This window comes from Frankliniella occidentalis, unplaced genomic scaffold (genome assembly GCF_000697945.3).
Source record: "Frankliniella occidentalis isolate FOCC.00 unplaced genomic scaffold, Focc_3.1 Scaffold150, whole genome shotgun sequence".
In the NCBI taxonomy this organism is placed as follows: Eukaryota; Metazoa; Arthropoda; class Insecta; order Thysanoptera; family Thripidae; genus Frankliniella; species Frankliniella occidentalis.
This window is the reverse complement of record NW_026267277.1, coordinates 125,756-139,182: the sequence shown is the minus strand read 5'-3', so window position 1 is coordinate 139,182 and position 13,427 is coordinate 125,756. Positions and strand designations below refer to the sequence as shown.

Sequence of the window (13,427 nt, the reverse complement as noted above, 5' to 3'; positions counted from 1 at the left end):
ACACCGGCTCAGCATCACGCGACACGCACCACGGCCGCACGCACGCACGTCCGACTCGCGTGCCAGACTCGCACCGACTGACTCAAAAAGAAAAGACAAAGAAAGACGGCCCTGCCCGCGTGGTTCGTCCTTTCCTCTGCTCTCCCTCCCTCCAGTGACTCACGTCCCTGCTTCGCCTGCTCCGCCGGCAAGCCGGTTCGACGGTGCTGCAGCCACCCCTTCGCGGCCAATAGTAGAACTACGAGTCCTTCCCTCCTCCCCCCTCCCCTTTTAGCGCGCGGGGTATCGCCCGTTCATAACGCACATACCCCCGGCGGCGAGTTAGGCTCACTAACCCCCCTGCTTCAGCTTCTGAACCCGAATGTCAAACAGGGACCAATACCAATGTGTTCTGCTGTGTTGAGGTAGCGAAATCATGAAGCAAGCGACAAGCGAGCCACGAGCCACGGAAAACATGATAAAGCCGCAGGAATAATATGTAGATGACGCAAGCTCGAAAACCTGTTCACTGCCGTCGCCAGATCTGGCCCGGGCTGGTTCCGGAAAAGTGTGTCGTTGGCATGCCACTGGATTTGAAGTGAGGAGAGTCGTGACACTTTCCGTGCAACATGACACTCTACAGGATAGGGTCGCACAAAATCAGCTGTTTTCGGTAAGAATAACTTATCTGTCAGCTTTGCGTGTTGTATTAGAGATTGTTTCCCTTTTGATTTTAACCTTTTCCCCTTTTTGTCCTCTGTCGATTTTATTTTCAAGTATTTCATTATGAGTGTTGCCAGAGAATGAATTTATTATTCATGTCTTTAACAAATGACTTTACATCAATATTGTGTTTTTTATTCACTGCTGTATAGTGACAAGGAATTTCTACGATATGCTTCTTTACTTATTTTGCAGAACATCTGCCAGTAGAATATATCCTCTTCTCCATGTTTTGGAACTGGAGAACCAGCAGCAAAATCGCCAGTATGGCGGAAGTAAAAATCAGGGTGGTGGTTATTTTAATAGAGTCGTTATGATGAGACTTTTTGGCACTTTGGGTATAGGACTCCTGGCTCATCAGGTTTATACAGGTCAGAGAAAATATGCACAAATATAAAACTGAGGCAGTGAAATCCATTTCCAGAATGCCACTTACTAATCTTCTTCTTTTTTTTTCCAGCAAAAAGTGGTGACAAAGATAGTCTTGATTATCAGGTGTTCAGGGGTAAATCAGTCTGGGAAAATCTGAAGGAAGGTGTGTAATATCACCATAATTTGTCAAATTTATTGAGAAAGTTTGCTGTCGGGAAAATTGTAAGTTATTATTACAATATTGTCACAGATCATCGAATTGAAAATCTTGCCAGAAATGCTCCCAAAAAAGCTCAAAAATCAGTACCTAGCGAAAAGCGTGAAGACTTACCAACTTATACCCTTGAAGAGGTATTGCAACATACAACAATGGAGAAAAGGATTTGGGTGACGTATGGACAAGGAGTCTATGACATCACAGACTTCATACCTCAACACCCAGGAGGATCTGAAAAAATCTCTATGGCTGCAGGATCATCAGTTGAACCATTTTGGATGCTGTATGGAGTTCACAAAAATCCTAATGTTCTGGCCATCCTTGAAAAATACAGAATTGGTATTACTAAGTGTACTTTTTAAAACTGTATCACATTGTTAGCAGAACCCGAATAATCTTTCAAGATCTGTTCTTTCAGGCAACTTATCGCCTGCAGAGGCAGCTGAGGCCACAGCGAATATGGAAGATCCATATGCAAGAGACCCTATCAGACATCCTGCTCTAAAGCCATCATCCAAGAAACCTTTTAATGCTGAGCCACCTCCAACACTTCTTACAGAGAGCTTCGTAACTCCAGTGTGAGTCAATAGTCAATAGATTTATTTAATGTACTGTCTGTATTTTTTATTCAATTCATTTCTCTATTCAACTTTTTTTCTTTTTTTACTCAGTGACTTATTTTATGTCCGCAATCATTTACCTGTGCCAGAAATTTCGGAGAATGATTATAAATTAGAAATACACTTTCAAGGCAAAGACTATAGCTTTTCACTCGATGACTTGAAAACCAAATTCGAACAGGTGACTGTGACTGCTACAGTTATGTGTGCGGGAAACAGAAGAGGTGAAATGACTGAGGTAAGATAAAGCACATGTTTTTAATATATTTCTTTTTATTTCAAAAACTCATAAGTTTTGGTCACCTTTTCTGTAGATAAAACCTGTGAAAGGCTTGAACTGGGGACACGCTGCTATTGGTAATGCAACTTGGTCTGGTCCAAGACTCAGTGATATTCTTCGCTACATTGGGGTTAAAGAAAATGACCCATCCATTCAACACATTCAGGTAAGATGCAATTATATCTCATTAAACTGCAGATTAATAACTACAGAGGCAAAATATTTTTTAACAGTTTGAAGGTCTGGATCATGATGTTTCTAATGTACCATATGGAGCATCAATACCATTTAACAAGGCTATTGACCCCAAAGGTGATGTGGTATTAGCATATGAAATGAATGGCGAGGTTTTGTCAAAAGACCATGGTTTTCCCATTCGTGCTGTTGTGCCAGGAACTGTTGGTGCTCGCAATGTAAAATGGTTAGGTAAGGAGGCTGTTTTATGTATTTTACTCCTTAAAACTTGAGAGCAAACAATGTACATTATGGAAATATCTTTTCACATGGATTTTTTGTGAGCTGTATTTGTCTTTGATAGGTCGTATCATAGTGAGTGACGTAGAGTCTGATTCCCACTGGCAGCAAAATGATTACAAAGGATTTAATCCAAGTGTGGACTGGGATACAGTAGACTTCTCTAAAAGTCCAGCCATTCAAGAACTCCCCGTTATTTCCGCTATTTGTTCTCCAGATTCAGGATCTGTTGTTAAATTGAATTCCAACAGCTCCCTTAACATGAAAGGTGAGTAAGTTATGAGTAAAAGTTAGAATTTACTTTATAAGTAATCAGTTCTGAAGTTGGATTGTTTTCCATATCACTTAAAGGATATGCATGGTCTGGTGGAGGAAGGAGAATTGTGAGAGTGGATGTCACAGCTGATTCAGGAAAAACATGGCATTCAGCAAATATAACTGCTCAGGATAGCAGTAAGGAACCTCACCATTGGGGTTGGTCATTATGGTCAATTGATTTACCCATTCCTCAAGGTGTCAGAGAGGTAATTTTTCTTGTTAATTGTTGGAAACTTTTACAATTAGGTATTATGTTTGATGAACTAATGTACAGTTTAAAATGTATTTTAGGTTGAACTTTGGGCCAAAGCCGTTGACTCAGCTTACAATACTCAGCCTGAAACATTTGCCAATATTTGGAATCTGCGAGGGGTTCTAGGGAATGCTTATCACAGAATTCGTGTGCAAGTTGCAAGTTGACCATTTTTAAATCCATGTAAATATTTTGGAAGGTTTTTTTACCATAAAAGAAAGAAGTTTTTATAGATCATTGAAGTTTGGAATAATTTTATGTTAATGTACCTACATTCACACAGAAGTAAAAATGAGATGCACTTGTCTAAGGTGGAGATTTATTGAAAATTTAAAGAAAACTATACAATAAACCTTGAGAGTATAAAAAGGAGTTAATAATATTGTTAGATAATTCATAAGCTAGTACAGGATTGAAAGGAAATTTTATTTTTTGTATGAAGTTACAAAATTTGCTAAGGGACAGTTCTTCAACTGCAGATACATTGAATACTAACATAGAGTATTAATTATTTCATTTTTTAAAATTTTTGAGCTTGAGCATGAACAGATGAGTTTCAAAGTGTTCGATTACCAACTTCAAATTACAAATAAATATTATTGGAAGGTTTTTTTACCTAATATATACAGCACATCTGAACAATATACATCTTATGACTAGTAAATGTAGCTCTTGGAAGGATAGATACATAGATTAACTACATAACACAGCCATAGCCATAGAAAAGACTCCAAAAATTGTTGGAACTTCGTACTTTAAGCGACTTTAAGCATTGTTTTCCTGACTCAAGGAAAGAAGAAAAATCATGAGAGCGCTTAAAAAAAAATCAGTTTCTTAGCTTAAGCTGCCTAGCCTAGTATCAAAGTTTGTAGATTTCATTTTAAGAATTAGGATTAAAAAACTTTTTTATTTCTTTGAGGCAGAACTGACTCCTTAGCATAGTTGAAGAAGGTAAGGAGTCCATACTTCTTTCCCCGTCTAGAGAAATAATTGCTGACAACATCATTGTCTATAAAATAATGGAAACCGCAAGTGTTAGAATAAGTATTTTGAGAGGTACGTATGTTCTAAAATATTAAAAAATGAAGACTTACCAAGTAGAGGTGCTGTCTCAGCATGGGTGGGAAGGACATTTTCATTTGCAGACAAAGAAACAAAAAGAGCAAATGGGACCAGCCACAGACACAAGGTAAAGTATCCTATTACCTTGGGGGAAAAGAAAAATAACAATAGGAGGTCAAATGTTCAGGGTAAGAAGTCACAAATCGCTGTTAAAATTTAGCATAACTAGGTAGCTTACCTCAGAAAAGGGATGATAGACGCTTCCAAAATAACTAAATGCTAGGTAATGATTGACAACTAACATCACAATAGCCAAAAGAAATTGCGGAGAGCTTAACACCACAACAGGAAAGGAGTTTAATATAAAAAGGTGAGTGAGATGCGCCAGAATACCACAGGCATTCATTGAAAGAGGCAAGTCTTCAAATATTAAAAAACATGTATAAATTATTAATGATGCCTGAAATAAGAAGATAAAAAATAAATACCTGATAACAGTATTTTCACTAAAGAAGTCATTGAGAGATAAGTCTGGTGAGGATCATACTCACAATTGTCATCCACCAAATTACTTTCTTAGACGCTACAGTGTATTCTTCAACGATTTCTGCCAGATAATAGAGACCTGCAGCTGTAATAAAAATGTATTAATGTTAAGAAACATAATTAGGGACGTCATACTTTAAAACTTGACAATATCTCATGATTAATAGAAAGCAATGGGGATTTATTCCAGTATTATGGAGTTGTCCAATATAATGGAGTTAAAGAAGGAGCAAATGCAACAAAGTGAACAGCGAGTGAATGGACAATTTTTCGTGGCAGGTACATTTGTACAAGCAGTACAGTAACCTTACCTATAGATATTACGATGAATAACATTTGCACCAAAAATGCCACATAACTTAAAAGATACAAAAACCACATATTGCTCCTGTTCCTGTCAGAAGCAGTTTATGTTCCAAAAATAGAATGGTATTACACTTCAATTTTTCTAATCGGCATAATTTCTGCAACAAAATTAGCAAACAGTTCGATTGATTGACTGACGGGCCGTGCGTTGTTCGTGGGGCTGAATTTCTCATTAAATTGTCTATCTTTCTGTAGTTGAGCCTCAGGCCAGTAGAGCGCTCTAGTGGTCTCGTAGCAGAAAAGAAAACAAGTGATGAACGAAGGGTAGTCGACGAGTTTGCTTGAGCTGAAGTGGTAAATAAAAACAGTTTGTCCTCCTTCCTAAATTATCGGTTATCAGTTACTCGCACGGTGTCAGTGATTTCACCTTCATCAATTGCCATCCTCCTCCTCAGCTTGTAATATGGAATCTCAAAACGCCATGGTCCGACTCAAATGAAGTGGGTGAGTATGTTCATCATTTTGATTAGAAGGGACTAGCTAATAACCTGAACATTTTTTTTCACGTCACAGTAATTACACAGTTGTTCTGTTTTTGATTGTTTACCATTCGTTTACCTCAAATAGCAGTTAATAGAATCTTTCGTAACGTCATTGCCAGAAATTTCCTGATGCGTTAATATAGAAGAGATATGGACCAACAATATCTAACTGTATTGTCAAGTATAATTAGACATTATCAAAGGTGAGCGTCTCCTTCCTTTGAGCAACACATTTGTCAAGAATTTTCCAAATCACTCTCTATTACGCCATGCATTGTTGCGAAAAATTTCATTTCTCAATTTCCAAGTTCCAACATATTTTTCTTACAGTATCTGACTTTATTTACAATGCACTAACTGTACAGCATCGTTTTTAAGTTTTTGAAAACCAATACGCATGAAATTTTATCAAACTGGGCTACAAAATAAAATTATTTCCGCAGATCTGTAACCTTTCTATTCTGCGGACTAAATTTCAGCAAAAGAGGGTGTCTTTGCGAGGTGAATGTGGACCCAAGCCAAACTAATACTCTCCATCAATAAATATTGCAAGTTTTGCAATAAACCCGGCCTGCCAGCTTCGGCGTCCTGTGCTGCTGCCGTTAGGTTGTCAAGTGCATGGGGTGATAATGCATTGGGGAAACGACAAGTAGTGGGGCGCGCCAGCTGCGCGTTGAAATGGGGCAGGGTGTACCTCTCATTTGCCACTCTCTAGAACCGGTCGCTCTGCTCTGGCGTGTCGATCAGGTGTTCGCCCCCCGCGCAGGCGCCCGGCACGCCTAGCCCGCTCGGCAGGCGTGGTGGTTGGGTCTGCCTACCTCCCGGGCGCCTCTGCACTGCTCTGCACCCCCGCCCACCTCTGCATTGCATTCCCCCACGTACCGCCTGCGCTCCCACATTCGGCCCAGTTTTGGCGCCTCGGCGAGCTGGTTTTGCCGCCGTTGCTGCGAGTATAGTGCCAGCGTTATCCAGCACGGTAATAAGTGAGGCGGGCGGGCCGCACTCTGCTGCCCACTTCGGGCCGCCCCCTTCGGCCGCCACGAACCACTGACCTGCCCTGCTACGCCTTGCCACCCCTCGTTGTACTGCACCACTCAGGCGGGGTCAACGGCTGCACGGCCGCCGCTGCACCTGGCCGAAGGGCGACCCTGCGGCTGTGTGCAGTGGTATGTGCCATATGGCAAACTTTCGCGCTTTCGTAGCGTTCCGCCCCCTCCCTTTTCCCTCAAAATTTCAAATGCGGCATTAAGTTAATATTTTTGTCGTCTCCTTGGTTTCCTTATGAACCGGTTTGGTGTCGTCCGCGTTTCCTGTCGGTGACGGGTGGTTCGGCCTGAGGTCAGCCACGAAAGCTCTGTTATCTGGCTGTCTTTGAGAGAGAACTTACCTGTGCCGCGCCGACAGCCCCGACTGGCAGGGTGCGTGCACGCTGTCGTGTCGTGGCCGCGCGACTAGACGAACTGACCTAGCCACGGACTCCGACTGACCCACCCGGCCTGACTGACAGGTTTGGAGCGGCCTGCTCCCCCGGAGCGGTGCGCGCATCACGCGAGCGCACGCACACCGAAACACACATAGGCCATGGCAAACAGAACAGAGACACTCAGCTCCGTGCGGTTGTGGTGTGGCGTGGTTGTGGGGCGGCGGGGGGCGCTTCGCTGCGCGGCGGTTTGAGTTGAGTCCCTCCTCGGCTCAGTTGGGCCTCGCCTCGCCCGCCGCGCTGCTCTGAGCTCAGTCGCGTCTCGCACGCCGGGAGAGCCGCTTCGCCGCTGACGGCGCGCACCGCCTCCTCGCCGCCCCTCGCGTCGGCGTCGGCAGGCATTCCCTCGTCACCCGCGGCGGCGTTGTCGCGACGCGTCACACGCGTTGTTGTCATCGGAGCCCCCCTCCGGGTGACGGCGCCCGCGCACTCGCCCCGTTGACCAGTGCTTTGTGTCAACCACGCGTCGTCCACCGCTCGTGTTCAACCACCCCCTGTTCAGCGCTTCTGGCCCACCAACGCCCCGTGATAACCGCCCAGCAGTCAGGTGAGAAATCCCCCGCTGTAGCTTGATCGGTGGGAGCCGAGGGGAGCGAGCGGGGAGGCGCGGTGCTTGACTGCGGCGAGGTTCGAGGAGTTCGTGTCGAGAGCGCCGCTCGTCAGTGTGGCGGCGCCAAATCGCTGGGGAAGGTCCCCGCGCCCCGCCCCGCCCCGCCCCGCGGCAGCGCACTCAAACTCCTTGTTCGGCCGCGGTGGGCGGCTCGGAGCGGCCGGAGCTGTGGTCGCGGCCGTCACCTGAGCTGTCACATGCAGACTAGACCACGCGGCGGCGGGGCCCGCCTGCCTGCGACTCAGAGCGGCAAACAATAATATCGTCTTTCTTCTTCCTCTTCTCTTTGGGAACGAGCTGTGTCCGCGCGCCCCGTGACACGTGAGCAGGTGGGCTGTCCGTCCAGGCACGTGTGCCCGTCTCGCGGGGCGGGGCGCGGCGGGGCCAGACAAGCACACTACAGCAACAGCAGGCGGAAACATGGGGGGCGGCGGCGGCCCACCGCATCGCGAGTGCGTTCCAAAAATAACAGATTCGCACACCACGCCGCGCAGAGCCCACCGCCACGGCGCGGCGCAGCGTATGGGACGGGGACATGGCGAGGAGCAGCCGAGCCGTCCTCGATAAACAAATCGTGTCCCCGGATTTCGGACGCTCCCAATCGTGTGACCCGTCCCAGTGACCCCCGCCGCGGCCACGCCAGTCTCTCCGCACGAGATCCGCGCCGCGGGGCCAGGACGTCGTCGGGGCCGTGCTCCACTCCTCGCCGCGCCTGCCGCATAGCCCGACCAGCCCGACCTGGCCTGCTGCAGCGGCCGCGCTGATTTTCTCCCCCTTTCCGGTCTCGAGTCCGTGTGCCCCGGACCCACTAACACAAACACACGCACGATACACTCTCTCACACACACACGGGGGGTAATTAGGAGCAGCAGAAGCTCCCGCGCGACCTGCTGGCCTGTGACCGACCCGTGACCATGCGACCAGCTGACCGACCTCGCGCCGCTCTCTGGCCGCGGCGACGCCGCCGACCTCCGCCGCGGGGGGAGGGGGGGGGGGCAATTATGCCAGTGCCCTGCCCAGCGGACACAGCAGAGTCTGACGACCTGTCATGCGCGTACGCGCGCACACGTTAGTCAGGTGGGGCGGTGCGACGGGGGTCCGGGCGCGGCTGTTTAATGCTCCAATCCGGCGGCCGCGGCGCCCGCTAATCCGCGGGGGGAGGGGGAGGGGGCCGTGATTTAGTTCCCCAACGGCAGGCAGTACGCGTTTTGTCGTGTTTTGTTGCCCCCCCCCCCCCTCAGGGCCCCTCCGCTCGGCCGTGTGCGGTGGGAACAGTGGCACGTCACGTGACAAAAAAGCGACAATGCTTTATATCAGAACGTGACTGCCGGAGGGGAAGCGGGGCACCGGTTGGGGTCCCGAGGGGGGTTGCGACCGCCGGGTCCCAGGTCCGGGTGGACATTTTGGGGCCATTTGAGGTGAGCCGTGCTGCGGCTGCGCGGGCGGGTGCGGGGAGCGGGGTCGGGTTAACTTGTCGGGTCCAACATCCCACTCGGCTGCAAAACGTACGCGCACCCCGGGTCCCGCGTCACGGACTGACTTTGAAATGTGACAACTGTCCGGGCCGTCCTGCATGCCCGGGGGCACGGAGGCAAGTTCTGCCGGGTTCTGCCTGGGTGCTGCGCGGTCAGGAGATGCTTCAGCGCGCCCGCCCGCACATGGGTGCACCTGCCCTCGCTCGCGTCGTCTGCCGCCCACTCGCGGCCCGTGCCAAGGCGACTGACCCGACCAGCCAGCCACGCCGTTTAAATCAAAGTTCTTTTCCCCCTTCCCCTCCTCTCCTTCCCGATCCAGCCCTGCTTGCTTCGGTCCATCCTGCCAGACCCTAGAGCGGGAGCATCACGACGACGGTTATGTGGCGTTTGCGCGAACGGAACCCTCGCGAGTGTGTGTGTGTGTGTGTGTGAGCGCCACGTCCGTCCGAGCTATACACGATGTCAGTCCTGTTACCCTCACAGACCTGCCTCCCGCTCCGCCGCTCCGCGTTTCGTAAAAAGCTGGAGCGGGGCCGCGCAGGAGCAGGGCAAGGCAAGGCGAGGCCCTCTCCTATCCTGCCTCACCGCGGATCAGCTGAGCGCAGGAAGCTGACTGACGCGGGCAGACAGACGGACTGACCGTCAGTCGCTGACAGGCGGAGCAAAGGAGCAGGTGAATGGCGCGGCCGTACCCCGCGCCAGACCCGCAGTGCTACTGGCAGGTAGGTACTCGGGGAAGTAAAGGGAATACCGACGCTGAACTCGCGCCGCGCGGCACGGCTCAAAGGCGGCGGGGAACAGGGTCAATGCTAACGGGTGCACAGCACGCGGCGGCGCTCGGCTAGGGGTGAGTGGGTATGGTGGGTACACCCCCCCCCCTTTCCCTCCGGAAGGCTCTCGATGACGCTGGAACGCTCTCTTTATCGACGCGATGTCGTGTGCCGAGTAGTGTTTACGCGTGGCGTCGCCCGCGCCGTGCCGTGGGCGGGTAACCTTCCGAGCCGAGCCAAAGCAAGCGTAGAGCCGCCTCATCGATTGGTGGTGTCCGAGGACCTTTTGGCCGGCGGCGGCGGCGGGGACAGCAAGGGGAAGGCGGAGGGCACCAAGGGGGCGCCAGCGCCGGCGCTAACCGTGGCAGGGGGCATGAAGGCCATCGAACGTCCCGCCCCGCCGGCCGGAACTTCGATTCTTTTCGAGGGTCTAACCAAGGAACAAGTAGCGGCGCGGGGGCAGAGAGAAATCGCCATCGAAACTTATTTACAGATGTTTCTATTACAATTCTCCCTCTCTCTCTCTCTCTTCCTTATTGTGGAGGTATTATGATGATTGTTGCTTCCATCTGCGCGCCCGCAGCTTCCCTGTCCTGCACGGTGTTCCCACCACCTATGCCTGTATGCGCGCCCGCGGTGTGACCGGACCGCTGCTGCTGCCGCGGCTGCCGGCACCGCTTGTTTCTCTAGTATTACGTATTCCTCGCAGCGCTGGAGGGGGGAGGGGCGGCGAGGGGGCGGCGCCCGGGGGCCTGTTCTGTTCGGCCACGCGCGTGACAGCGGGCTGATTCTCCATACCGTTGCGTGCCGATTATTCACAGCACAGCCGCTGGCACGGCCGCCGCCGCGGCGCTCGTCATCCGTCTTCTTATTCACACTGCCGCTGCTGCTGCCGGCCGGCGCTGCCAAAAGAATTGTGGCGTGGGGGCCCCCGGGTGCGTCCCGCGTCCGGGGGCCGCGGAGGGTCGGGCGACCGACGTGTCTCTCTGGCGGGCCGGCGACCGGGCGGCCCATGGTGCCACGGTGGGACCGCGAGGGTTGACTAACCGGTCCACGCGTGGCGTGGCGTGGCGCGGCGGGCTCAGCGGCGCAATGGTAGTAGGGCTGCCCTGCCGAAAAAAAAGAGAGGAGAAAATAAGTTCTTTTGAAAACTGCGGGGCGGGCCAGCTCGGACGGGCCCGACCGGCCGGCTACGGTATTCGGATGATTGACAATTTGATGGCGGCTCTTGACTGTGTACCCGCCGTGCTTCTCGGCCGTGCTGGTCGGGCAGAACTAGGAGCACATCGCCTCGTCACGCCGCGGCTCCGGCGGCCTCGCGGTGTCGCGCGCTCTCTCGCTCCTCCCAAGGAGGTGTGGCGTTCGTCGTGGTGTTCACGGGGGGAGTCGCCTGCTCCGCCTGCTCCGCCTGCTCCACTCCACACACAGAGAGCGGCACTGTTTCGTCTTGAAGGAGAACGTGGCCCGCGAGCTTCTCAAGAACGACGCCGAGGCTCACTCGAGACATCACAAGATGTCTCCGCCTCTCGTTAAGTCTTCCCCCAAACAGCGTCGAGTGCATCTTGAGTTTCTTCGGGATCCCGGGTTCTCCGCCGCCGGTGTCCCTAACGCCGCCGACTTGTGGTGTGGTGGAGCGGGGGCACCGGGCGTTGGGTCTAGACGGGGGGCCCTGCCCTCCGTGGGGCGGGGTGTGCGGTACCCAGGGACGGGTTGAGGAGACAGTCGCTTCTAACGGTCTCGACTCCTGCGTGGAAGACATTGGTGAAACAAAATTCCCGTATTGATTAATGTCGCAACAACCGCATACCAAGGGCCTGATTAACTCCGCTCACCTCTGCAGTAATGCCGTATCACACATCACACACACGAGTGCGGGCGGGCTTGCCTATCATCAGCCTTGTCCACGGGGCCTAACAGCCGAGCGAGTAGGCAACCCACCTACACTCGTGCGTGCGGTACAGTATAACTACGGATGTGTGCGGGGTTAGGGGTCATCCAGAAAGTACGTCCGTCATTGGCCGTTACGATGACAACACCCCAAGTGAAGCCCTTGCAAGCTCTCAGCGCCTGTTAGGTAGGCAACATCTTCCCTACGGCGCATACGTGTACTGCGGAGTGGCCTACCCGGGGTCTCGCAGGCGCCAAGGAAACTGTGAAAAACGGACGTACTTTCTGGACGATCCTTTAGCCACATGGTGCTGTGTACTGTATATACCTTTCCGTGGTTTCGAGCCACCCTAAGTCTTCAGCCCCCCCTCCCCTCGCCGTGTGCAGCACAACTACCGCATGAGGCCTCGCTGGTATAATTATATGCTCACAAACGGACTCCCCTCCCCAACTTGCTCTTCTTCCCCTTCGCCCTCTATATTTTTATTTTTTGCGGACCTCGTTTATTATGTTTGCAGAAAAGTTGGAGGAAAGTATTCTAACCACGACGGGGGCTCTGCTTCCTCCGCCGCGCCGGTCCGGGGCGGAGCGGCCGGGCGGCTGCGTTGCAGCTGCTCCCCGCCGCGCCTCGCCCTCGCCCTCATACATTCACATTCACCCATGCACTCTTTTTATTCCCCACGCAAAACGATTTTCCAGCCAGGCGGTGCCCCTCGGCTCGATGCCTCCCACTACCCCCCTCCTCCCCGCTGTGCAGCAGGGTCCTTTGCCCCTTCGCTAATATCGCAATATTAGTCACGTTCATTGCGCGCCGAGAGCAGCCTAGCTTTGAGCGGCCCGGCCCCAGGCCCGGCCCCATGCTCTCGGTGAAGTGCGCTGTCGAGGCATTACGTGAGGCAATTTGAAACCGCCTGCCTGCGCGCCGCGCCGCACCACGGCCAGGGCTCCACACCGCCGCGCCGGGCTGGACGCAAGCGACTTGCGGCTAGCCGCGCATCCCGCGGTGGGTAGCGCACCCCCCCTCCTCCCCTCTCCCCCCTCTCCCCTTTCGCCCCGGGCCCGCTTGAACACAACATCCTCTGGGCGTACGAACATGGGCGGTGCGTTGTAGTTTGGGACGACAGCGCCGTGTGCCATGCGGGCCGGCGGGCTTTAGAGCAGCCTAGTGCCGTGTCGATTATTGCAACCCCCCTCCCCTTCCCCCCCTCTCTCCCCTCTCGGCACTGACACCTCCGTCGTGCTAATGGCGCTAATGGGACTCCTTGGTCGAGCGGAGGATGAAGAACGAAATCGGCAAAGTTAAGTCTCCCTTATTCCCGCTTCCTTCCCCCTCCATCTCCCCCCTCCCCCGCCCTCCACGCCCGCCGCGCGAGTCTCTGCTTCTTTGGCGAGGGACTTTGGCTCTCGCGCCCTGTTATCGGATCCAGCTGCTATTCCGGGAGGCAGTGAGGCCGCTTTACACAGCGACGAATTATGACGGCCAAACAAGTCGACGCCGGAGGAGGAGGATGCC

General features: G+C 52.1%; 3 protein-coding genes across 5 annotated transcripts in view; 2 read left to right on the top strand and 1 right to left on the bottom strand.

Moving 5' to 3' along the window:
* Positions 1-368: 368 nt before the first annotated feature.
* LOC113204293 (sulfite oxidase, mitochondrial) lies at positions 369-3,478 on the top strand. The gene is made up of 11 exons (XM_026419411.2): positions 369-652; positions 898-1,073; positions 1,163-1,237; positions 1,325-1,630; positions 1,710-1,869; positions 1,963-2,149; positions 2,226-2,357; positions 2,425-2,617; positions 2,730-2,933; positions 3,017-3,189; positions 3,275-3,478. The coding sequence occupies exons 1-11, from the start codon at positions 609-611 to the stop codon at positions 3,401-3,403; spliced, it is 1,779 nt and encodes a 592-aa protein (XP_026275196.2). The 5' UTR covers positions 369-608; the 3' UTR covers positions 3,404-3,478.
* A 163-nt stretch (positions 3,479-3,641) lies between these two features.
* On the bottom strand, positions 3,642-5,382 carry LOC113204294 (protein TEX261). Its single transcript, XM_026419412.2, has 5 exons — positions 5,156-5,382; positions 4,850-4,929; positions 4,537-4,758; positions 4,331-4,442; positions 3,642-4,245 (listed from the first exon to the last, which is right to left on the bottom strand). Exons 1-5 carry the CDS (start codon positions 5,223-5,225, stop codon positions 4,130-4,132), a joined length of 600 nt encoding a protein of 199 aa, XP_026275197.1. The 5' UTR covers positions 5,226-5,382; the 3' UTR covers positions 3,642-4,129.
* A 59-nt stretch (positions 5,383-5,441) lies between these two features.
* The window catches only part of LOC113204275 (alpha-1,6-mannosyl-glycoprotein 2-beta-N-acetylglucosaminyltransferase), a 22,077-nt gene continuing 14,091 nt past the window's right edge, over positions 5,442-13,427 (top strand). For 2 of the 3 annotated variants that reach the window (XM_052271127.1, XM_052271125.1), the window contains exon 1: positions 5,442-5,654. The gene's annotated coding sequence lies outside the window, so the exon portion shown is untranslated. Of the gene's footprint in view, positions 5,655-7,389; positions 7,720-13,427 lie in introns of those variants that run through there. The other variant, XM_052271126.1, reaches the window with a different exon arrangement.

Excerpts from the sequence above, each read along its gene's own strand:
- LOC113204293 (XM_026419411.2), top strand. The coding sequence starts at position 609 with ATGACACTCTACAGGATAGGGTCGCACAAAATCAGCTGTTTTCG. Across the intron at positions 1,238-1,324 it reads CTGGGAAAATCTGAAGGAAG|ATCATCGAATTGAAAATCTT; the intron begins GTGTGTAATATC and ends ATATTGTCACAG. Across the intron at positions 1,631-1,709 it reads CCTTGAAAAATACAGAATTG|GCAACTTATCGCCTGCAGAG; the intron begins GTATTACTAAGT and ends CTGTTCTTTCAG.
- LOC113204294 (XM_026419412.2), bottom strand. The coding sequence starts at position 5,225 with ATGTGGTTTTTGTATCTTTTAAGTTATGTGGCATTTTTGGTGCAAATG. Across the intron at positions 4,759-4,849 it reads TAATTTGGTGGATGACAATT|GCATCATTAATAATTTATAC; the intron begins GTGAGTATGATC and ends TTCTTATTTCAG. Across the intron at positions 4,246-4,330 it reads TGAGACAGCACCTCTACTTG|ACAATGATGTTGTCAGCAAT; the intron begins GTAAGTCTTCAT and ends ATTATTTTATAG.